At 51.2% G+C, this 25,154-nt stretch overlaps 1 protein-coding gene across 1 annotated transcript in view; it reads left to right on the top strand.

Annotated features, from left to right (window-relative positions):
- Positions 1-25,154, top strand: part of LDLRAP1 (low density lipoprotein receptor adaptor protein 1) — a 40,292-nt gene continuing 15,138 nt past the window's right edge. Inside the window, 3 exon segments of the mRNA XM_078880324.1 lie at positions 1-213; positions 21,871-22,013; positions 23,721-23,833. Of these exon segments, the coding sequence (XP_078736450.1) occupies positions 141-213; positions 21,871-22,013; positions 23,721-23,833 (329 nt within the window). The 5' untranslated portion in view covers positions 1-140.

Raw genomic sequence — 25,154 nt, 5'->3', positions numbered from 1 at the left:
AGGCGGCGGCGGAGGCGACGACTTCTCAGCCGATTAACAACAACAACCTACAGCAGCAGCAGCAGCTTGTAATACAACAACAACAACAACCACAACAACAACAACCACCACCAGCACCAACGTCGCCTGCCAGCTGCGCCATGGAAGCCTTCAGGGTGGCGGGGCGAGCCATCGTCAGAAGCCCCAGCGCGGGCAAAAGTTGTGGCCATAAGAGTAAGTGATGGTGTTGTGGTTGTGTGTTGTGGTGGTGGTGGTGGTGTTGTGGTTGTGTGTTGTGGTGGTGTGTGGTGGTGGTGGTGGTGTTGTGGTGTGGTGGTTGGTGGTGGTGGTTGTGTGGTGTGTGTTGTGGTGGTGTGTGGTGGTGGGGTGTTGTGGTGGTGGTTGTGTGGTGTGATGGGGTGGTGGGGTTGTGTTTGTGGTGGTGGTTGGTGGTGATGTGTGTGGTGGTGTTGTGGTGGTGGTGGTTGTGTGGTGGTGGTGTGGTGGTGGTGGTGGTGGTTGGTGGTGTTGTGGTTGTGTGGTGTGGTGTGTGGAGTGGTGTTGTGGTGGTTGGTGGAGTGTGTGGTGGTGTGTGGTGGTGGTGGTGTGGTAGTGTTGGTGTGGTAGTGGTGTGGTGATGTGGTTTTGGTGGTGGGGCCGTTGATGGTGGAGATGATGGTGCAGGTCATGATGGTGGTGGAGATGAAGGTGCTGATGGTGGTGTTTATTTTGGTTCTGGTGGTGGTTTGGTGGTGGTGATGATGGTGTGGTAGTTATGGTAGTGGTATGGTAGAGATGGTGGTTTTAGAGATGGTTGTGGTGATGATGGTGATGGTGATGTAGGTGATGGTGTGGTAGTTATGGTAGAGATTGTGGTGGTTTTGGAGATGGTGGTGGTAGTTGTGGTGATGGTGGTGATGGTGATGTTGGTGATGATGGTGTGGTAGTTATGGTAGTGGTATGGTAGAGATGGTGGTTTTAGAGATGGTGGTGGTAGTTGTGGTGATGGTGGTGGTAGTTATGGTAGTGGTATTGTAGAGATGATGGTAGTTTTGGAGATGATGGTGATGGTGGTGCCATTGGCAGCCTCGTGTGGACTACACAGTAATTATCAGTCTATAAATCGAGACGACGATGATGATGGCGCTGATCAATAATCAATAATCACTCCGCATTCACCATGAACTTGGAGTGCCTTTCATTGACCTGCCACTACCCCCACCGGCTTCAAACTCCTCTCTCTCGTATGTGTGTCTGTCTGCTGTGTGTTCACGATTGTGTCTTTGTGTTCACTATTGTGTTCACAACAGTGTCTTTGTGTTCACCACTGTGTCTTTGTGTTCACGATTGTGTTCACGATTGTGTCTTTGTGGTCACCACTGTTCACGATTGTGTCTTTGTGTTCACGATTGTGTCTTTGTGTTCACGATTGGGTCTTTGTGTTCACGATTGTGTCTTTGTGTTCACGATTGTGTCTTTGTGATCACCACTGTGTGTTCACGATTGTGTCTTTGTGATCACTACTGTGTTTAAGAGTGTCTTTGTGTCCACCACTGTGTTCACGATTGTGTCTTTGTGTTCACCACTGTGTTTAAGAGTGTGTCTTTGTGTCCACCACTGTGTTCACGATTGTGTCTTTGTGTCCACGATTGTGTCTTTGTGTCCACCACTGTGTTCACGATTGTGTCTTTGTGTCCACCACTGTGTTCACGATTGTGTCTTTGTGTTCACGATTGTGTCTTTGTGATCACCACTGTGTTCACGATTGTGTCTTCAGTGCGTGTTTACTATTTTACCGGCTGTTTGATTTTGTGACTTCAGATATCTCAGCGATGACGCATCATCATCATCATTATTTACAAATCATTATATTTAAAATAATAAATTTATTTTCAGGAATTCGGCTAAAGCTGTTTTTGAATCCACGCCGTTCCCACCCCCAACATCGCCCCATGTTGTCCCCCCCCTCCACCATCGCAAGTTCTTAAAGTTCTAATAAAAATATAAGAAAGTTATAGAGAATAAAAAGAATACCTTGCTAAAGTAAAATAACGGATATTTAATTTTGTAAAAAAAAAAAATCGGATTATCGGTTACTCCTTGAGTTAGTGCTGTTTCATCTTCTTGGTTCTTTCGGTAAAGTCACGTAGAAGGGAAATAATAAAAATGAAACATTATTTATTATGTTTTATTAAAATAATAAAAATAAAACATACTTTATTATGGTTTATTTGTATTATTTTATAATTTATTATGTTTTACTTTTACTTTTTTATTATTTCCCTTCTACGTGACTTTACCGAAAGAACCAAGAAGATGAATCCCTGCAGTCACGAAAGCTTTACATTGAAATTTAGTGCTGTTTCTCGCTGGCCGTATGGCGTTTTGTAGTCCAGAGAGAGAGAGGGGGGGACCTTCAGTGTTGATGGTCTCGTGTCCCCTACCTCGAACTTCTTTCGCACCCTACGTAGACCACCCGTGATTCAGTCACCGCAGACAAAGATCCCCCGTGTAGCCTCGGCAGACTGTTGGGGCAAGTGCTGTTGGCGAGTAGCAGCGCGCCTGTGATGTGATTGGCTGGCAAAGCACCACGCCCGGGCCGCCTTTGTCTCTCCCGCAACGCACCGGGCTACTCATTTGAGGCCGAGTCGACCTAGGGGAGGGCCCAGTGGCCGGTTTCGTCGGTGTTGGCTGCGTCCACCGCTGCGCCACCGCTCCTCGCCACGGAACCTCCGACGACGGAGCGATCTGCCCGGCTTGCACAACAATCCCATTGCGTCGCTCCATCTCCACCGTGGGCGTGCCACTCGCTGGGCGCGCGTGATCCCTCGCTCCCTCCTTGGACTGCCACTCCACTGTTAGTCTCTGCCCTGACGCCTGCAGGCCGACAGCCCCTCCCACTTGCATGCTCGTGGAGGGAGACACATGGAGATGCGTAGACACCCATAGAGACCCATAGAGATACATAGAGACCCATAGAGACCCATAGAGATACATAGACCCATAGAGACTCTGCGAGATACATAGACCCACAGACATACATAGACCCATAGAGACTTCTAGAGACCTATAGCCACGCAGAGGCCCGCAGACCATCCCAGGGAGCATCTCCCCCTTCTCTCCCCACTCCACGCGTCATTTGCGCACCCTCCACTGTTTTCCCCGCCTCGTTTTTCCTTCTGGGTGTCCCCCGAACCCGCGTGCCCACCGCTCGCAGCAGCGGGCACGACGCCCCCGCCGCCCCCCCCCCCCCCGCCGCAGGCCGCGGTCTCTCCACTGCTGGATGGAGACGCTCCCCCAGGGCCGTCGCGGCGATGATGCCGGTCGATCCGCCGCGGGCAGATGTGAGCGGCTCCGTCTCGGCCCTCGGGCGTTCCTTACCCCGCTCCTTCCCCCGGCTCCTTCCTCCGTTCCTTCCCCCGGCTCCTGCGGCTGTCTTGGCCCGGGGCGGGGAGGGGTGTCGCCCTCAAACGTTTCTTGCGCTCGCCAGAAATCCGTGGGGACAAAAAGAGCTTTGCGGCTTGTCGGATTTGTTCCGGTGGAAATAAATATTGGGATTCGCTCGCAGGTTTAACTCGTGCGCTAGCCCTTGTTGATAGTCCTAAACGCCCCCATGGCAGTAATAATTATGATTAAGTGGACAATATTTAAACTATTAAACAATTTTTATCTTGCCAGGTAAGGCCCACTGAGCTACGTAGCCCTTTTGATCAGAAGCGACTTCCTGGCTATCACAGATTATAGCTCAACGAAGTGGCTTATTGTCATCGTCATCATCGCGACCATGGGCAGAGATAGAGACACGCAGACTCCAAATATACAGCAGCAGGCGTCAGGGTCGGGATCGAACCCACGACCTCCTGCACACCAGGCGAGGTAGTCAACATCTCACCAGAATCTGAATATTGATTTATAGTCTGGAGGAATCCGATGAATTGTGAAGGGCTCTGTCACAGATGTCCAGTCGATGTAGTTGGGGGGGGGGGGTTCCGTGTGGCCCACAGAATTTGAATAGCTTTTTGGCGATCCATTTATAGATACAAGGCTTTGTCCATATGGAGAAGTTGCGGAGAGCGTTACATTGTTATCTCAAGACAAAGATCCCCCGTGTAGCCTTCAACAGACTGCTGGGCCAAGTGCTGTTGGCGAGCAGCGCCTGTGAGGGTCGGCATTGCACACGCAGGGGTTTACTACGCACCGCACCGGGTACTCGCTTGAGGCCGAGTCGACCTAGGGGAGGCTCCGAGCCGCTTCCGGATGATTATAATCCGATAAGCGGTTCGATTCTAATCGTCACCGCTGTTTGGCCACGAGGCGGGAATCGAACTCTGGTCGCCGGGTTCTTGTTCGTGGAACGTCTTTCGCGCTGTACATAGCCGTGATCGGAGGGAGAGGGGGTGGAGGGTTTGTAGCGGGGGGGGGGGGCCTGCTAACCGCTGCGCCACCACTCCCCCCCCCCCCCCCCCCCTCCTCAAGAGCCCACCACTTTTGACCGATACTGACCGCCAATCCTTTAGCGCTGTTCTCTGTAGGTAATGGGCAGCATAGCGCTGCCAATAAACTGAAAACGTGTTGGTATTTTTAACACATTCCTGCGGAGGGAGCTGGTAGGAACGTTGGGTTGCTCGGTCAATGGCCAGGGTCAACGGCGGCGTGGTGTATTCCGCAAATATGCCCGACTGTGAGGGTGGGCACAAGCCGACGTGAGTAGTTTAAACGTTGAGTTTTATAAGAGCACCACGGGGTGACCAGCCCCTCCTCACCCAGCCCCACCCCTCCCATTTTTGGATGCACGACGGACGGACGCAATAATCCCCTGTGGGCTGGTGTAACCAGGAGGTTCCTACCAGTAAAACATACTTTGCCAGCTAAAGCCCCACTAAGCTGCTACGTGGCTTTTTATTGTCAGAAGTGAACCCCGGCTATCGCAAGTGATGGCCCAAAGAAAAGGGGCTTGCCACCATCGTCACAATCCATCGCGTGGATGTGGATAGTGTCGGCCAAATACAGGCACTCCTCGGCTTGCAAACGGGTTAGGTTCCTGAGGTTTGAGGTTTGTGTTCGCAAGTCTATTTGTTTACGAGTCCAACTTTACTCCTGTCGATTCCAAACTTGTTGTGCTGCGTGTCAACTAGACACGGGGAATGGCTTTAAAAGTGGTTCTGCAGATGTAGATGCCACCGGTTCTTCACGTTCTGTAGATGTAGATGCCACTGCTTCCTCACGTTCTGTAGATGTCGATGCCACTGGTTCTTCACGTTCTGCAGATGTAGATGCCACTGGTTCTTCACGTTCTGCAGATGTAGACGCCGCTGGTTCTTCACGTTCTGCAGATGTAGATGCCACTGCTTCCTCACGTTCTGTAGATGTCGATGCCACTGGTTCTTCATGTTCTGCAGATGTAGATGCCACTGGTTCTTCACGTTCTGCAGATGTAGATGCCACTGGTTCTTCACGTTATGTAGCTGTAGATGCCACTACTTCCTCACGTTCTGTAGATGTCGATGCCACTGGTTCTTCACGTTCTACAGATGTAGATGCCACTGGTTCTTCACGTTCTGTAGATGTAGATGCCACTGGATCTTCACATTCTGTAGATGTAGATGCCACTGGTTCTTCACGTTCTGCAGATGTAGATGCCACTGGTTCTTCACGTTCTGCAGATGTAGATGCCACCGGTTCTTCACGTTCTGTAGATGTAGATGCCACTGGTTCTTCACGTTCTGTAGCTGTAGATGCCACTGCTTCCTCACGTTCTGTAGATGTCGATGCCACTGGTTCTTCACGTTCTGCAGATGTAGATGCCACTGGTTCTTCACGTTCTGCAGATGTAGACGCCGCTGGTTCTTCACGTTCTGCAGATGTAGATGCCACTGCTTCCTCACGTTCTGTAGATGTCAATGCCACTGGTTCTTCATGTTCTGCAGATGTAGATGCCACTGGTTCTTCACGTTTTGCAGATGTAGATGCCACTGGTTCTTCACATTATGTAGCTGTAGATGCCACTGCTTCCTCACGTTCTGTAGATGTCGATGCCACTGGTTCTTCACGTTCTGCAGATGTAGATGCCACTGGTTTTTCACGTTCTGTAGATGTAGGATGCCACTGGTTCTTCACATTCTGTAGATGTAGATGCCACTGGTTCTTCACGTTCTGCAGATGTAGATGCCACTGGTTCTTCACGTTCTGCAGATGTAGATGCCACTGGTTCTTCACGTTCTGCAGATGTAGATGCCACTGGTTCTTCACGTTCTGCAGATGTAGATGCCACTGGTTCTTCACGTTCTGCAGATGTAGATGCCACTGGTTCTTCACGTTCTGCAGATGTAGATGCCACTGGTTCTTCACGTTCTGCAGATGTAGATGCCACTGGTTCTTCACGTTCTGCAGATGTAGATGCCATTGGTTCTTCACGTTCTGCAGATGTAGATGCCACTGGTTCTTCACGTTCTGCAGATGTAGATGCCACTGGTTCTTCACGTTCTGCAGATGTAGATGCCGCTGGTTCTTCACGTTCTGCAGATGTAGATGCCACTGGTTCTTCACGTTCTGCAGATGTAGTTGCCGCTGCTTCTTCACGTTCTGCAGATGTGGATGCCAGTGGGTCTTCATGTTCTGTAGATGTAGATGCCACTGCTTCCTCACGTTCTGCAGATGTAGATGCCACTGGTTCTTCACGTTCTGCAGATGTAGATGACACTGGTTCTTCACGTTCTGCAGATGTAGATGACACTGGTTCTTCACGTTCTGCAGATGTAGATGCCACTGGTTCTTCACGTTCTGCAGATGTAGATGCCACTGGTTCTTCACGTTCTGCAGATGTAGATGACACTGGTTCTTCACGTTCTGCAGATGTAAATGACACTGGTTCTTCACGTTCTGCAGATGTAGATGACACTGGTTCTTCACGTTCTGTAGATGTAGATGACACTGGTTCTTCACGTTCTGTAGATGTAGATGCCACTGGTTCTTCACGTTCTGCAGATGTAAATGACACTGGTTCTTCACGTTCTGCAGATGTAGATGCCACTGGTTCTTCACGTTCTGCAGATGTAGATGCCACTGCTTCTTCACGTTCTGCAGATGTAGATGCCACTAGTTCTTCACGTTCTGCAGATGTAGATGCCACTAGTTCTTCACGTTCTGCAGATGTAGATGCCACTGCTTCTTCACGTTCTGCAGATGTAGATGACACTGGTTCTTCACGTTCTGTAGATGTAGATGCCACTGGTTCTTCACGTTCTGCAGATGTAGATGCCACTGGTTCTTCACGTTCTGCAGATGTAGATTCCACTGGTTCTTCACGTTCTGCAGATGTAGATGCCACTGGTTCTTCACGTTCTGCAGATGTAGATGCCACTGGTTCTTCACGTTCTGCAGATGTAGATGCCACTGGTTCTTCACGTTCTGCAGATGTAAATGACACTGGTTCTTCACATTCTGCAGATGTAGATGACACTAGTTCTTCATGTTCTGCAGATGTAAATGACATTGGTTCTTCACGTTCTGTAGATGTAGATGCCACTGGTTCTTCACGTTCTGCAGATGTAGATGCCACTGGTTCTTCACGTTCTGCAGATGTAGATGCCACTGGTTCTTCACGTTCTGCAGATGTAGATGCCACTGGTTCTTCACGTTCTGCAGATGTAGATGACACTGGTTCTTCACGTTCTGCAGATGTAAATGACACTGGTTCTTCACGTTCTGCAGATGTAGATGACACTGGTTCTTCACGTTCTGTAGATGTAGATGACACTGGTTCTTCACGTTCTGTAGATGTAGATGCCACTGGTTCTTCACGTTCTGCAGATGTAAATGACACTGGTTCTTCACGTTCTGCAGATGTAGATGCCACTGGTTCTTCATGTTCTGCAGATGTAGATGACACTGGTTCTTCACGTTCTGTAGATGTAGATGCCACTGGTTCTTCACGTTCTGCAGATGTAGATGCCACTGGTTCTTCACGTTCTGCAGATGTAGATTCCACTGGTTCTTAACGTTCTGCAGATGTAGATGCCACTAGTTCTTCACGTTCTGCAGATGTAGATGCCACTGGTTCTTCACGTTCTGCAGATGTAGATGCCACTGGTTCTTCACGTTCTGCAGATGTAAATGACACTGGTTCTTCACATTCTGCAGATGTAGATGACACTAGTTCTTCATGTTCTGCAGATGTAGATGACATTGGTTCTTCACGTTCTGTAGATGTAGATGCCACTGGTTCTTCACGTTCTGCAGATGTAGATGCCACTGGTTCTTCACGTTCTGCAGATGTAGATGCCACTGGTTCTTCACGTTCTGCAGATGTAGATGACACTGGTTCTTCACGTTCTGCAGATGTAGATGACACTGGTTCTTCACGTTCTGCAGATGTAAATGACACTGGTTCTTCACGTTCTGCAGATGTAGATGACACTGGTTCTTCATGTTCTGCAGATGTAGATGCCACTGGTTCTTCACATTCTGCAGATGTAGATGACACTGGTTCTTCATGTTCTGCAGATGTAGATGCCACTGGTGCTTCACATTATGTAGCTGTAGATGCCACTGCTTCCTCACGTTCTGTAGATGTCGATGCCACTGGTTCTTCACGTTCTGCAGATGTAGATGCCACTGGTTCTTCACGTTTTGCAGATGTAGATGCCACTGGTGCTTCACATTATGTAGCTGTAGATGCCACTGCTTCCTCACGTTCTGTAGATGTCGATGCCACTGGTTCTTCACGTTCTGCAGATGTAGATGCCACTGGTTTTTCACGTTCTGTAGATGTAGATGCCACTGGTTCTTCACGTTCTGTAGATGTAGATGCCACTGGTTCTTCACGTTCTGCAGATGTAGATGCCACTGGTTCTTCACGTTCTGCAGATGTAGATGCCACTGGTTCTTCACGTTCTGCAGATGTAGATGCCACTGGTTCTTCACGTTCTGCAGATGTAGATGCCACTGGTTCTTCACGTTCTGCAGATGTAGATGCCACTGGTTCTTCACGTTCTGCAGATGTAGATGCCATTGGTTCTTCACGTTCTGCAGATGTAGATGCCACTGGTTCTTCACGTTCTGCAGATGTAGATGCCACTGGTTCTTCACGTTCTGCAGATGTAGATGCCGCTGGTTCTTCACGTTCTGCAGATGTAGATGCCACTGGTTCTTCACGTTCTGCAGATGTAGATGCCACTGGTTCTTCACGTTCTGCAGATGTAGTTGCCGCTGCTTCTTCACGTTCTGCAGATGTGGATGCCAGTGGGTCTTCATGTTCTGTAGATGTAGATGCCACTGCTTCCTCACGTTCTGCAGATGTAGTTGCCACTGGTTCTTCACGTTCTGCAGATGTAAATGACACTGGTTCTTCACATTCTGCAGATGTAGATGACACTAGTTCTTCATGTTCTGCAGATGTAGATGACATTGGTTCTTCACGTTCTGTAGATGTAGATGCCACTGGTTCTTCACGTTCTGCAGATCTAGATGACACTGGTTCTTCACGTTCTGCAGATGTAAATGACACTGGTTCTTCACGTTCTGCAGATGTAGATGACACTGGTTCTTCACGTTCTGTAGATGTAGATGCCACTGGTTCTTCATGTTCTGTAGATGTAGATGCCACTGGTTCTTCACGTTCTGCAGATGTAAATGACACTGGTTCTTCACGTTCTGCAGATGTAGATGCCACTGGTTCTTCATGTTCTGCAGATGTAGATGACACTGGTTCTTCACGTTCTGTAGATGTAGATGCCACTGGTTCTTCACGTTCTGCAGATGTAGATGCCACTGGTTCTTCACGTTCTGCAGATGTAGATGCCACTGGTTCTTCACGTTCTGCAGATGTAGATGCCACTGGTTCTTCACGTTCTGCAGATGTAGATGCCACTGGTTCTTCACGTTCTGCAGATGTAAATGACACTGGTTCTTCACATTCTGCAGATGTAGATGACACTAGTTCTTCATGTTCTGCAGATGTAGATGACATTGGTTCTTCACGTTCTGTAGATGTAGATGCCACTGGTTCTTCACGTTCTGCAGATGTAGATGCCACTGGTTCTTCACGTTCTGCAGATGTAGATGACACTGGTTCTTCACGTTCTGCAGATGTAGATGACACTGGTTCTTCACGTTCTGCAGATGTAAATGACACTGGTTCTTCACGTTCTGCAGATGTAGATGACACTGGTTCTTCATGTTCTGCAGATGTAGATGCCACTGGTTCTTCACATTCTGCAGATGTAGATGACACTGGTTCTTCATGTTCTGCAGATGTAGATGCCACTGGTTCTTCACGTTCTGCAGATGTAGATGCCACTGGTTCTTCACGTTCTGCAGATGTAGACGCCGCTGGTTCTTCACGTTCTGCAGATGTAGATGCCACTGCTTCCTCACGTTCTGTAGATGTCGATGCCACTGGTTCTTCACGTTCTGCAGATGTAGATGCCACTGGTTCTTCACGTTCTGTAGATGTAGATGCCACTGGTTCTTCACATTCTGTAGATGTAGATGCAACTGGTTCTGCACGTTATGTAGCTGTAGATGCCACTGCTTCCTCACGTTCTGTAGATGTCGATGCCACTGGTTCTTCACGTTCTGCAGATGTAGATGCCACTGGTTCTTCACGTTCTGTAGATGTAGATGCCACTGGTTCTTCACATTCTGTAGATGTAGATGCCACTGGTTCTTCACGTTCTGCAGATGTAGATGCCACTGGTTCTTCACGTTCTGCAGATGTAGATGCCACTGGTTCTTCACGTTCTGCAGATGTAGATGCCACTGGTTCTTCACGTTCTGCAGATGTAGATGCCACTGGTTCTTCACGTTCTGCAGATGTAGATGCCACTGGTTCTTCACCTTCTGCAGATGTAGATGCCACTGGTTCTTCACGTTCTGCAGATGTAGATGCCACTGGTTCTTCACGTTCTGCAGATGTAGATGCCACTGGTTCTTCACGTTCTGCAGATGTAGATGCCACTGGTTCTTCACGTTCTGCAGATGTAGATGCCACTGGTTCTTCACGTTCTGCAGATGTAGATGCCACTGGTTCTTCACGTTCTGCATATGTAGATGCCATTGGTTCTTCACGTTCTGCAGATGTAGATGCCACTGGTTCTTCACGTTCTGCAGATGTAGATGCCGCTGGTTCTTCACGTTCTGCAGATGTAGATGCCACGGGTTCTTCATGTTCTGCAGATGTAGATGCCACTGGTTCTTCACGTTCTGCAGATGTAGATGCCACTGGTTCTTCACGTTCTGCAGATGTAGATGCCACTTGTTCTTCACGTTCTGCAGATGTAGATGCCACTGGTTCTTCACGTTCTGCAGATGTAGATGCCACTGGTTCTTCACGTTCTGCAGATGTAGATGCCACTGGTTCTTCATGTTCTGTAGATGTAGATGCCACTAGTTCTTCACTTTCTGTAGATGTAGATGCCACTGGTTCTTCACGTTCTGCAGATGTAGATGCCTCCGATTCTTCACGTTCTGTAGATGTCGATGCCACTGGATCTTCACGTTCTGCAGATGTAGATGCCACTGGTTCTTCACGTTCTGCAGATGTAGTTGCCGCTGGTTCTTCATGTTCTGCAGATGTAGATGCCACTGGTTCTTCACGTTCTGCAGATGTAGATTCCACTGGTTCTTCACGTTCTGCAGATGTAGACGCCGCTGGTTCTTCACGTTCTGCAGATGTAGATGCCACTGCTTCCTCACGTTCTGTAGATGTCGATGCCACTGGTTCTTCATGTTCTGCAGATGTAGATGCCACTGGTTCTTCACGTTCTGCAGATGTAGATGCCACTGGTTCTTCACGTTATGTAGATGTAGATGCAACTGGTTCTGCACGTTATGTAGCTGTAGATGCCACTGCTTCCTCACGTTCTGTAGATGTCGATGCCACTGGTTCTTCACGTTCTGCAGATGTAGATGCCACTGGTTCTTCACGTTCTGTAGATGTAGATGCCACTGGTTCTTCACATTCTGTAGATGTAGATGCCACTGGTTCTTCACGTTCTGCAGATGTAGATGCCACTGGTTCTTCACGTTCTGCAGATGTAGATGCCACTGGTTCTTCACGTTCTGCAGATGTAGATGCCACTGGTTCTTCACGTTCTGCAGATGTAGATGCCACTGGTTCTTCACGTTCTGCAGATGTAGATGCCACTGGTTCTTCACCTTCTGCAGATGTAGATGCCACTGGTTCTTCACGTTCTGCAGATGTAGATGCCACTGGTTCTTCACGTTCTGCAGATGTAGATGCCACTGGTTCTTCACGTTCTGCAGATGTAGATGCCACTGGTTCTTCACGTTCTGCAGATGTAGATGCCACTGGTTCTTCACGTTCTGCAGATGTAGATGCCACTGGTTCTTCACGTTCTGCATATGTAGATGCCATTGGTTCTTCACGTTCTGCAGATGTAGATGCCACTGGTTCTTCACGTTCTGTAGATGTAGATGCCACTGGTTCTTCACGTTCTGTAGATGTAGATGCCACTGGTTCTTCACATTCTGTAGATGTAGATGCCACTGGTTCTTCACGTTCTGCAGATGTAGATGACACTGGTTCTTCATGTTCTGCAGATGTAATTGCCACTGGTTCTTCACGTTCTGCAGATGTAGATGCCACTGGTTCTTCACGTTCTGTAGATGTCGATGCCACTGGTTCTTCACGTTCTGCAGATGTAGATGCCACTGGTTCTTCACGTTCTGTAGATGTAGATGCCACTGGTTCTTCACATTCTGTAGATGTAGATGCCACTGGTTCTTCACGTTCTGCAGATGTAGATGCCACTGGTTATTCACGTTCTGCAGATGTAGATGCCACTGGTTCTTCACGTTCTGCATATGTAGATGCCATTGGTTTTTCACGTTCTGCAGATGTAGATGCCACTGGTTCTTCACGTTCTGCAGATGTAGATGCCGCTGGTTCTTCACGTTCTGCAGATGTAGATGCCACGGGTTCTTCATGTTCTGCAGATGTAGATGCCACTGGTTCTTCACGTTCTGCAGATGTAGATGCCACGGGTTCTTCACGTTCTGCAGATGTAGATGCCACTGGTTCTTCACTTTCTGTAGATGTCGATGCCACTGGTTCTTCACGTTCTGTAGATGTAGATGCCACTGGTTCTTCACATTCTGTAGATGTAGATGCCACTGGTTCTTCACGTTCTGCAGATGTAGATGCCACCGGTTCTTCACGTTCTGCAGATGTAGATGCCACCGGTTCTTCACGTTCTGCAGATGTAGATGCCACTGGTTCTTCACGTTCTGTAGATGTAGACGCCGCTGGTTCTTCACGTTCTGCAGATGTAGATGCCACTGGTTCTTCACGTTCTGTAGATGTAGACGCCGCTGGTTCTTCACGTTCTGCAGATGTAGATGCCACTGGTTCTTCACGTTCTGTAGATGTAGATGCCGCTGCTTCTTCACGTTCTGCAGATGTAGATGACACTGGTTCTTCACGTTCTGTAGATGTAGATGCCACTGGTTCTTCATGTTCTGTAGATGTAGATGCCACTGGTTCTTCACGTTCTGCAGATGTAGATGCCACTGGTTCCTCACGTTCTGTAGATGTTGATGCCACTGGTTCTTCATGTTCTGCAGATGTAGATGCCACTGGTTCTTCACGTTCTGCAGATGTAGATGCCGCTGGTTCTTCACGTTCTGCAGATGTAGATGCCACGGGTTCTTCATGTTCTGCAGATGTAGATGCCACTGGTTCTTCACGTTCTGCAGATGTAGATGCCACGGGTTCTTCATGTTCTGCAGATGTAGATGCCACTGGTTCTTCACGTTCTGCAGATGTAGATGCCACTGGTTCTCTTCATGTTCTGTAGATGTAGATGCCACTGCTTCTTCACGTTCTGCAGATGTAGATGACACTGGTTCTTCACGTTCTGCAGATGTAGATGACTCTGGTTCTTCATGTTCTGCAGATGTAGATGACACTGGTTCTTCACGTTCTGTAGATGTAGATGAAACTGCTTCTTCACGTTCTGTAGATGTAAATGACACTGGTTCTCTTCATGTTCTGCAGATGTAGATGACACTGGTTCTTCATGTTCTGCAGATGTCGATGCCACTGGTTCTTCACGTTCTGCAGATGTAGATGACACTGGTTCTTCATGTTCTGCAGATGTAGATGCCACTGGTTCTTCACGTTCTGCAGATGTAGATGACACTGGTTCTTCATGTTCTGCAGATGTAGATGCCACTGGTTCTTCACGTTCTGCAGATGTAAATGACACTGGTTCTTCTTGTTCTGCAGATGTAGATGCCACTGGTTCTTCACGTTCTGCAGATGTAGATGACACTGGTTCTTCATGTTCTGCAGATGTAGATGCCACTGGTTCTTCACGTTCTGCAGATGTAGATGCCACTGCTTCTTCACGTTCTGTAGATGTAGATGACACTGGTTCTTCATGTTCTGTAGATGTAGATGACACCACCGCCATCTATTGGGCGGGGCGGTTGAACTTACAACTCGGTCCGAGCGGGCAACTGAACATACGGACAGTTTTGTTTGTAAGTCGAATGTTCGTAGTCTAAACGCGTGCTATTGATTCTAAATGAAGAGGGAAAACCGTACAAAGTTCCACGCGACTGCTGGGGAAGGGAGAGAGAGACACGCAAACTCCAAATAAACAGCAGAACCATAATCTCGCCCGCTCATTCACTCACCCACTCACCGTCCCACCTGCTCACCCACCCACCGTCCACTAGTAGAACCATCATCTCGCTCGCTCACCCACTCATTCACTCACCCACTCACCATCCCATCCGCTCACCCACCCACCACTGGTGAAACCATCATCAAGCTCGCTCACCCGCTCATTCACTCACCCACTCACCATCCCACTCGCTCACCCACGCACCACTGGTTAAACCATCTCACTCGCTCACCCACTCATTCACTCACCCACTCACCCTCCCACCCGCTCACCCACCCACCCACCACTGGTGAAACCATCATCACGCTCGCTCACCCATTCATTCACTCACCCACTCACCGTCCCACCCGCTCACCCACCCACCACTGGTGAAACCATCATCTCACTCGCTCACCCACTCATTCACTCACCCACTCACCATCCCACTCGCTCACCCACCCACCACTGGTGAAACCATCATCACGCTCGCTCATCCACTCATTCACTCACCCACTCACCCACTCACCACTGGTGAAACCATCATCTCACTCGCCCACCCACTCCCCCCCTCGCTCCACCCACCACTGACAGTCAACCCGGGTGGGGGTGCGATTCCGCACTAACTCCTCTGTCTCTGCTGAAGCGCCGTCTTTGTGCATGTTCGTATGTGCGTTGAACTTCTTTCGCACCGTACGTAGCCAACCGTGTTAATCGGAGGTGCGGGGGGAAGGACAACAAATTGAACGCGCAAAGCAGCTCTCAAGAAATGAGTTTTCGATCTGGATGATTTAGAAGTGTCTATGCTGTGAAATAGATCTACAGACTTCTTGCCGTGTCCTTCACGCCTTGACCCCTCCACCTGAAGAAAACAAACACATTCCTGCTGCTGCGGAGGAGGAGGGAGCTGGTAGGAACGTTGGGTTGCTCGGTCAATGGCCTGCAGGGTCAACGGCGGCGTGGTGTATTCCGCAAATATGGCCGACTGTGAGGGCGGGCACAAGCCGGCGTGAGTAGGTTAAACGTTGAGTTGTATAAGGGCACCACGGGGTGACCAGCCCCTCCCCACCCAGCCCCACCCCTCCCACCCCCCACCCAGCCCCACCCTCCCCACCCAGCACCTCCCCACCCTCCCCTCCCCACCCAGCCCCACCCCTCCCACCCCCCACCCAGCCCCACCCTCCCCACCCACCCGCTTCCTCCCCACCCAGCCCCTCCCTTCACGACGGACGGACGGACACAATAATCCCCTGTGGGCTGGTGGAACCAGGAGGTTCCTACCAGTACAATCCCCACCGGTCACACGGCGCTCCGGGGAGTGTGCGGTGCCGGCAACAATTGGCTCCACGTGTGAGCACAACTCCGGGACGGGTTTCAACATTCGGTGTATCATCGTCATCGTCGTCATCATCGTCATCATCAGCAGCAGCAGCAACATCATCGTCATCATCATCAGCAACATCATCATCATCATCGTCATCATCATCAGCAACATCATCATCGTCATCAACCTCATCATCATCAGCAACATCATCATCATCAGCAACATCATCAGCAACATCATCATCGTCATCATCAGCAACATCATCAGCAACATCATCGTCATCATCATCAGCAACCTCATCATCGTCATCATCATCAGCAACCTCATCATCATCGTCATCATCATCGTCATCATCAACATCATCATCATCGTCATCATCATCAACCTCATCATCGTCGTCATCATCATCAGCAACATCATCATCGTCATCATCAGCAACATCATCAGCAACATCATCATCGTCATCATCGTCATCATCGTCATCATCATCAGCAACCTCATCATCGTCATCATTGTCATCATCATCAGCAACATCGTCATCATCGTCGTCATCATCATCGTCATCATCATCAGCAACATCAGCAGCAGAGTCGGGGGCTTGTCGCTTGAACCACAACGCTGGTGAGCTGGCAGATGTTTATCGGCAAGGAGCGGTTTCAACATTCGCTGTCATTTTAGCGAATTGTTTTGTCCTTTGAAAAAACGTGACACATTTTTTAACTGATTGGCCGTGTCGGGTGGTTGAGGGTTACGACACATTTATAAATAACGCGATCTCACCCAAAAACCATTTATTATGAATTCACTGTCATCATCATCAGCAGTAGCAGTAGTCGGGATCTTGTCGATTGAGCCACAATGCTGATGAACTGCCAGGTCTTTATAGACGGGAGCTGGGCTCAATGTTCGGTGTATCATCATCAGCAGCAGCATCAGCAGCAGTCGGGATCTTGTCGATTGCGCCACAATGCTGGTGAGCTGGCAACGTGTTTATTGACGAGGTCACCTCCCGCGCTTCACGCTACGCGGGTCCTACTTGGACGCAAAATGTAACAGCGATGCATAACTCAACAATAAATGCGCGGGGACGCGTAGAATGTAAACAAGATAATGAGACGCGGAATGCCCTCTGTATCGTAAGGGTTGTGTAAGAAGTCCTTTTATGGGGGTTTTTTTTGTTGTTTTACGTGGAGAGACGCATTGTATTTTACGCGAAGGAGATGGATTATCTGGTACTGGTAGGAACCTCCTGGTTACACCAGCCCACAGGAGATTATTGTGTCCGTCCGTCCGTCGTGCATCCAAAAATGGGAGGAGAGGGGCTGGGTGGGTGAGGGGCTGGGTGGGGTGGGGAGGGGATCGGTTGGGTGGGGCTGGGTGGGGTGGGGCTGGGTGGGGCTGGGTGGGGAGGGGCTGGTCACCCCGTGGTGCCCTTATAAAACTCAACGTTTAACCTACTCACGCCGGCTTGTGCCCGCCCTCACAGTCGGGCATATTTGCGGAATACACCACGCCGCCGTTGACCCTGCAGGCCATTGACCGAGCAACCCAACGTTCCTACCAGCTCCCTCCGCAGGAATGTGTTTTTGATTCTGTCATTCTCCACAGCAGAGCCGCGTGTGAGCCTTTTGTGTCGCGTCTGTGACATCACTTCCTGTGACGTCCATCGCTTCCTGTGACGTCCATCGCTTTCTGTGTTGTCCATCGCTTCCTGTGTTGTCCATCGCTTCCTGTGATGTCCATCGCTTCCTGTGATGTCCATCGCTTCCTGTGATGTCCATCGCTTCCTGTGATGTCCATCGCTTCCTGTGATGTCCATCGCTTCCTGTGATGTCCATCGCTTCCTGTGATGTCCATCGCTTCCTGTGACGTCAAAACTTTAGGATAGCGGAATTTTTCTATTTAGTTATTTGCACCGTTCACAATACGAATTGCATCTCGGGTTTCGGTTTAATGATTCCGTTAAATCTGGAGTCTAGGTGGTGTCTGTGACATCACTTCCTGTGACATGCGTAACTTCCCGTGACATCAAATTTTCGGATCGCGGAATGGTGTTAGTTATTTTTAATTAGCAATATCTGAAAATGTAATATTGGGTCTCACGCTCGGTTTATGATTCTGTAAAAACGGCGTCTGTGACGTCTAACTTTCAAATCGCGGAATTTTTATATTTGCATCTTTCAAACGATAAATTGTGCCGCCTGGTTCGGTTGAACGATTCCGTAAAAATCTGGAGTCTTGGCGGCGTCTGTGACGTCACTTCCTGTGTTAATACGTTTTTTTAATTCACGATAGATGAAACAAAAAAATTGGGTCTCGAGTTCGATGGTGTCTGTGACATCACTTCCTGTGACATCGAACTATCGGATCGCGGATTATTATTTATTTGATCTTCTTCTTTACATTCGCGTCGTACGAGAAAAAAAAAATTTCGTTTCAGGCCCAGTTGAATTATTCCGTCGTCAGCATCGCCTTTAGATGCATTGCTTGCAGTTGCGGTCGTAGTGACGACCTTGGCGCTAGCCGCAGTGTGTTCCACCACCGCGGTGATGAGAGGGGGGGGGGTGGTAGGAGGGGGCCGTTGTTTTGCTGGGGGGTTGGGGGGGGCCGCGATGAAATCGTCGTTCCGTGCCGGTCGCCCGCCTTGGTTCACCTTGCCGCGTCGACGTGCGTTGGGGTCGCTGTGCAGCCGTCGTCGTCGTCGTCGTCGTCATCCTTCACGGCTCGCCAGCCGCAGTGGGGGAAACAAAAAATATATCTACATGTATATTAAAGGGAAATTTGTGATTATGTGTGTGTCTTTTCGAAATGTTTAGCGTACTTCCCGACATGCAACAAAGTTGAAATTTGGCATGTGTGTAGCTTCCAGACTGTACACAATGCAAAACGTATAAAAATAGACTTTTGTATTTTGGGGGGGATGGGGCGCAATAATGGATGTAATATTTTGCACGGCAAGTGAGCTGTGACGTCACATCTGTGACGTCACAGATGTGATGTCACCCGTCACGCACCCCCCCCCCACCCTCAGCGTAGGCCGTGTATTAATCCAAGATAAGAATCCAAGTCCCGGGCGAAGCCGGGTAGTGAAGCTAGTTTATTATAAAGAAATCTGCGAGGCCTCTGTTGGTTTGACATCGTTATCCATGCTTCAATGGAAGTGCAAATTGGTGTCTTGCGGTTGAACGCGTTTCGTTGGTTTTGGCATCTGAAGTCGAGGCTCGTGTCTCGAGTTGAGAGCGGGTCTCTGGGTCGGCCCTGCTCCACCCATACCAGGTGACGATTACACGATCTGGTTCCGGGCCTCCCCTAGGTCGACTCCGCCTCAAGCGATTACCTGCTGCGATGCGTACAAACTTGGCCTCTGATGCCGACCGACCGCCCGCTACAGGGGCGGCCTTCACAGCTGCTACTCGACAACAGCACTTGCCCCCCAAACAGTCTGTTCCAGGCTACACGGGGGAGCTTTGTCTGTGCGTGCGTGTGGTTGCAGCCGGAATTGTAGCTTTGCTGCGGCCACCGCGTGCGGCCGAGTGTTTGTTTGCAAGATAAAGCGCCCGTGGTCGGATTGAGGTTTTCTGAGCGCGGTTTGTTTGTCAACTGTAGACGTTGGGGTCCGGGGGGGGGGGCGGCTGCTGCGTGTGGATATAATTACAATGACGACTACGGCAATAACGACGACGATGATGACGACGACAATAACGACGACGACGATGACGACAATGACGACGACAATAACGACGACGACAATAACGGCGACGACGACGACAATAACGGCGACGATGACAATAACGACGACGACGACAATAACGGCGACGACGACAATAACGGCAACGACAATAACGACAATAACGACGACGACAATAACGACGACGACGACAATAACGGCGACGACAATAACGGCGACGACGACGACAATAACGGCGACGACAATAACGGCGACGGCGACGACAATAACGGCGACGACAATAACGGCGACGACAATAACGACAATAACGACAATAACGGCGACGACAATAACGGCGACGACAATAACGACAATAACGACAATAACGGCGACGACAATAACGGCGACGACAATAACGGCGACGACAATAACGGCGACGACAATAACGGCGACGACAATAACGGCGACGACAATAACGGCGACGACAATAACGACAATAACGACAATAACGGCGACGACAATAACGGCAATAACGACAATAACGGCGACGACAATAACGGCAATAACGACAATAACGGCGACGACAATAACGGCAATAACGGCAATAACGACAATAACGGCGACGACAATAACGGCAATAACGACAATAACGGCGACGACAATAACGACAATAACGGCGACGACAATAACGGCGACGACAATAACGACAATAACGGCGACGACAATAACGGCGACGACAATAACGGCGACGACAATAACGACAATAACGGCGACGACAATAACGGCGACGACAATAACGGCGACGACAATAACGGCGATGACAATAACGACAATAATGACAATAACGGCGACGACAATAACGGCAATAACGACAATAACGGCGACGACAATAACGACAATAACGGCGACGACAATAACGGCGACGACAATAACGGCGATGACAGCGACGACAATAACGGCGACGACAATAACGGCGATAACGGCGACGACGACGACGACAATAACGACAATAACGATGACGACAATAATGGCGACGACAATAACGATGACGACAATAACGACAATAACGACGACGACAATAACGACGATGATGACGATCAGTGCGCCGGGCGACAAACACAGTCGGCGTGTGGCCCCGCAGCGCGGTGCATCGGGCTGTCATGGCGGTCGCGCTACGACCCGGGCCCATCCCGACCCCCTCCTCATCGGTCCCTCCTCGTTTGGCCGCATCATCGAATCCGCCCCAGCGCTGTGCAGCGACCCGCCTCTCCGCTTCAAGTCGTTTATCACGCCCGTGTGCAACTTGGCGATCGCTGCAAAGGCGCCTCCGGTAAACTTCCAATAAGACGAGCCGACCCATGGCACCTGGGTCTGTCCCGGGCAGAGGTCGCAAACGGGTTTTGATTCCTTACCCCCCGTACCCGGCCGCACCAGGGTTGCAAACGGGTACCCATACCCTACCCGATACCCGGCTACCCGTACCCGACCGGGTATCGGGTAGGGTATGGGTACGGGTACCAGATTGCGACCTCTGGATGAAGCCATGTTGCAGGCGCGGGTGGGTTGATTCTAGGAACTTGAATTGTGAGAAGAGACAAGACGTTGGGAAATGAGTGGCAAACGGTGACTCACCAGTGACTCACGGCCTACCCGTACCCGGCCGGGTATCGGGTACCCGGTTGCGACCTCTGGTCCCGTGACGCTCCCTGCCAGCGGGCGTTCGACAGCTTTTCACGCGGCTCTCAGCGCCGGGTTGAAGGTAGTTAACATCTCCTAGCCACAGCGATGGTGATGAGAGCGAGACAGACACACACTCCAAATATGCAGCAACAGGCATTGGGGTCGGGATCGAACCCACGTCCTCCTGTACACCAGGCGAGGTAGTTAACATCTCCCAACGTGGACGAGGGGGAAGATATTGACAGTCTGTTAAGGCTACACAAGGGGACTTTTGTCTTTGTGAGAACTGAGGGTGGAGCGGTGGTGCAGCGGTTAGCGCCACGCTGCGCTAAAGACCCGGCGACCCGAGTTCGATTCCCGCTCACGGCCACCAAACACCGGCGACGAATATCCCAACCGGTCCTGGGCCTCTCCTAGGTCGACTCGGCCTCAAACGAGTACCCGGTGCGGTGCGCGAACATCGCCGTCGGGGAGACGAAGGCGGCCGGGCGTGGCGCCGCCCTTCACAGGTGCTCCTCGCTCGCAGCTCTTGCCCCTCGGTGTGTGACGGGCTACGCGGGGGTTCTTTGTCTTTGCGTTGCGCGCTGCGCTAGAGCTGCCCGAGAACTGGACGGACACGAAGGAGACGCTGCTGGAGGGGATGTCCTTCCACCTCAAGGAGCTGGGCTCCACCCTCGTGGACGCGCCCAAGGGGGAAGAGCTCACCGCACACGCCGTCAAGCGCATCGTGGGCATGGTGGGTGGGCGGGCATGGTGAGCGTGTGGGTGGGTGGGTGAGTGGGCATGGTGAGCGTGTGGGAGGGTGGGTGGGCGTGTGGGCGGGCATGGTGAGTGAGCGGGCATGGTGAGCGTGTGGGTGGGTGGGTGAGTGAGCGGGCGTGGTGAGCGTGTGGGTGGGTGGGTGAGTGAGCGGGCATGGTGAGCGTGTGGGTGGGTGGGTGAGTGGGCATGGTGAGCGTGTGGGTGGGTGGGTGAGTGGGCATGGTGAGCGTGTGGGAGGGTGGGTGGGCGTGTGGGCGGGCATGGTGAGTGAGTGGGCGGGCATGGTGAGCGTGTGGGTGGGTGGTTGAGTGAGTGGGCGTGGTGAGCGTGTGGGTGGGTGGGTGAGTGAGTGGGCGTGGTGAGCGTGTGGGTGGGTGGGTGAGTGAGTGGGCGTGGTGAGTGAGTGGGCATGGTGAGTGAGTGGGCATGGTGAGCGTGTGGGTGGGCATGGTGAGTGAGTGGGCATGGCGGGCGTGTGGGTGAGTGAGTGGGCATGGTGAGTGAGCGGGCATGGTGAGCGTGTGGGTGGGTGGGTGAGTGAGTGGGCATGGCGGGCGTGTGGGTGAGTGAGTGGGCATGGTGAGCGTGTGGGTGGGTGGGTGAGTGAGTGGGCATGGCGGGCGTGTGGGTGAGTGAGTGGGCATGGTGAGCGTGTGGGTGGGTGGGTGGGTGAGTGGGCATGGCAGGCGTGTGGGAGGGTGAATGAGATGAGAGGGGAGAGGTCGGGGAGTGCACGGAGAGGAGTGGAGTTAGTTGAGAGGGCGTGGCGCTGGTGGCGTGGTGGTGCTGGTGGCGCTGGTGGTGGTGCTGGTGGTGGTGCTAGTGGAGTGGTGGTGGTGCTAGTGGAGTGGTGGTGGTGGTGGTGGTGGCGCTGGTGGCGTGGTGGTGGTGCTGGTGGTGGTGCTAGTGGAGTGGTGGTGGTGGTGCTAGTGGAGTGGTGGTGGTGGTGGTGCTAGCGGCGTGGTGGTGGTGGTGCTAGTGGAGTGGTGGTGGTGGTGCTAGTGGAGTGGTGGTGGTGGTGGTGCTGGTGGTGGTGCTAGTGGAGTGGTGGTGGTGCTAGTGGAGTGGAGTGGTGGTGGTGCTAGTGGAGTGGTGGTGGTGGTGGTGCTAGTGGAGTGGTGGTGGTGGTGGTGGTGCTAGTGGAGTGGTGGTGGTGGTGCTAGTGGAGTGGTGGTGGTGGTGCTAGTGGAGTGGTGGTGGTGGTGCTAGTGGAGTGGTGGTGGTGGTGGTGCTAGCGGCGTGGTGGTGGTGGTGCTAGTGGAGTGGTGGTGCTAGTGGAGTGGTGGTGGTGGTGCTGGTGGTGGTGCTAGTGGAGTGGTGGTGGTGGTGGTGCTAGTGGAGTGGTGGTGGTGGTGGTGCTAGTGGAGTGGTGGTGGTGGTGCTAGTGGAGTGGTGGTGGTGGTGCTAGTGGAGTGGTGGTGGTGGTGGTGGTGGAGTGGTGGTGGTGGTGGTGCTAGTGGAGTGGTGGTGGTGGTGGTGCTAGTGGAGTGGTGGTGGTGGTGGTGGTGCTAGCGGCGTGGTGGTGGTGGTGGTGGTGGTGCTAGTGGAGTGGTGGTGGTGGTGGTGCTAGTGGAGTGGTGCTAGTGGTGGTGCTAGTGGAGTGGTGGTGGTGGTGGTGGTGCTAGTGGAGTGGTGCTAGTGGTGGTGGTGGTGGTGGTGTTGTTGTTGTTGTTGTGCGCAGGCGAAGGCGAGCGGCAGGAAGCTGCGCAAGGTGACGGTGACCGTGTCGCCCAAAGGCCTCGTGCTGCACGACGCGTGCAGCGCAGAGCTGCTGCACAACATCTCCATCTACCGGTGAGACCACGTGTGTGTGTGTGTGTGTACACGTGGTGTGTGTGTACACGTGGTGTGTGTGTACACGTGTGTGTGTGTGTGTACACGTGTGTGTGTGTGTGTGTACACGTGTGTGTGTGTGTACACGTTGTGTGTGTACACGTGTGTGTGTACACGTTGTGTGTGTACACGTTGTGTGTGTGTGTACACGTGTGTGTGTACACGTTGTGTGTGTGTGTACACGTTGTGTGTGTGTGTGTGTACACGTGGTTGTGTGTGTGTGTACACGTGTGTGTGTACACGTTGTGTGTGTACACGTGTGTGTCTGTGTGTGTACACGTTGTGTGTGTGTGTACACGTGTGTGTGTACACGTTGTGTGTGTGTGTACACGTTGTGTGTGTGTGTGTGTGTACACGTGTGTGTACACGTGTGTGTGTGTGTGTGTACACGTTGTCTGTGTGTGTGTACACGTTGTCTGTGTGTGTGTACACGTTGTCTGTGTGTGTGTACACGTGTGTGTGTACATGGTGTGTGTGTGTGTGTACACGTGTGTGTGTACACGTTGTGTGTGTGTGTACACGTGTGTGTGTGTGTGTGTGTACACGTGTGTGTGTGTGTGTGTACACGTGTGTGTGTGTGTGTGTACACGTGGTGTGTGTGCGTGTACACGTGGTGTGTGTGTGTGTGTGTACACGTGGTGTGTGTGTACACGTGTGTGTGTACACGTGTGTGTGTGTACACGTGTGTGCGTGTACACGTGTGTGCGTGTACACGTGTGTGTGTGCGTGTACACGTGTGTGCGTGTACACGTGGTGTGTGCGTGTACACGTGGTGTGTGCGTGTACACGTGGTGTGTGTGTGTGTGTGTACACGTGGTGTGTGTGTGTGTGTACACGTGGTGTGTGTGTGTGTGTGTACACGTGGTGTGTGTGTGTGTGTACACGTGGTGTGTGTGTGTGTGTACACGTGGTGTGTGTGTGTGTGTGTGTACACGTGGTGTGTGTGTGTGTGTACACGTGGTGTGTGTGTGTGTGTAGACGTGTGTGTGTGTACACGTGTGTGTGTGTGTGTGTACACGTGTGTGTGTGTGTGTACACGTGTGTGTGTGTGTGTACACGTGTGTGTGTGTGTGTACACGTGTGTGTGTGTGTACACGTGTGTGTGTGTGTGTACACGTGTGTGTGTGTGTGTACACGTGTGTGTGTGTGTGTACACGTGTGTGTGTACACGTGTGTGTGTGTGTACACGTGTGTGTGTGTCTGTGTGTCTGTGTGTGTGTGTGTGTACACTGTGTGTGTGTGTACACTGTGTGTGTGTGTACACTGTGTGTGTGTGTACACT

This window comes from Lampetra fluviatilis, chromosome 57, assembly GCF_964198595.1.
Source record: "Lampetra fluviatilis chromosome 57, kcLamFluv1.1, whole genome shotgun sequence".
Lineage (NCBI taxonomy): Eukaryota > Metazoa > Chordata > Hyperoartia > Petromyzontiformes > Petromyzontidae > Lampetra > Lampetra fluviatilis.
This window is presented reverse-complemented; position numbering and strand designations above follow the sequence as displayed.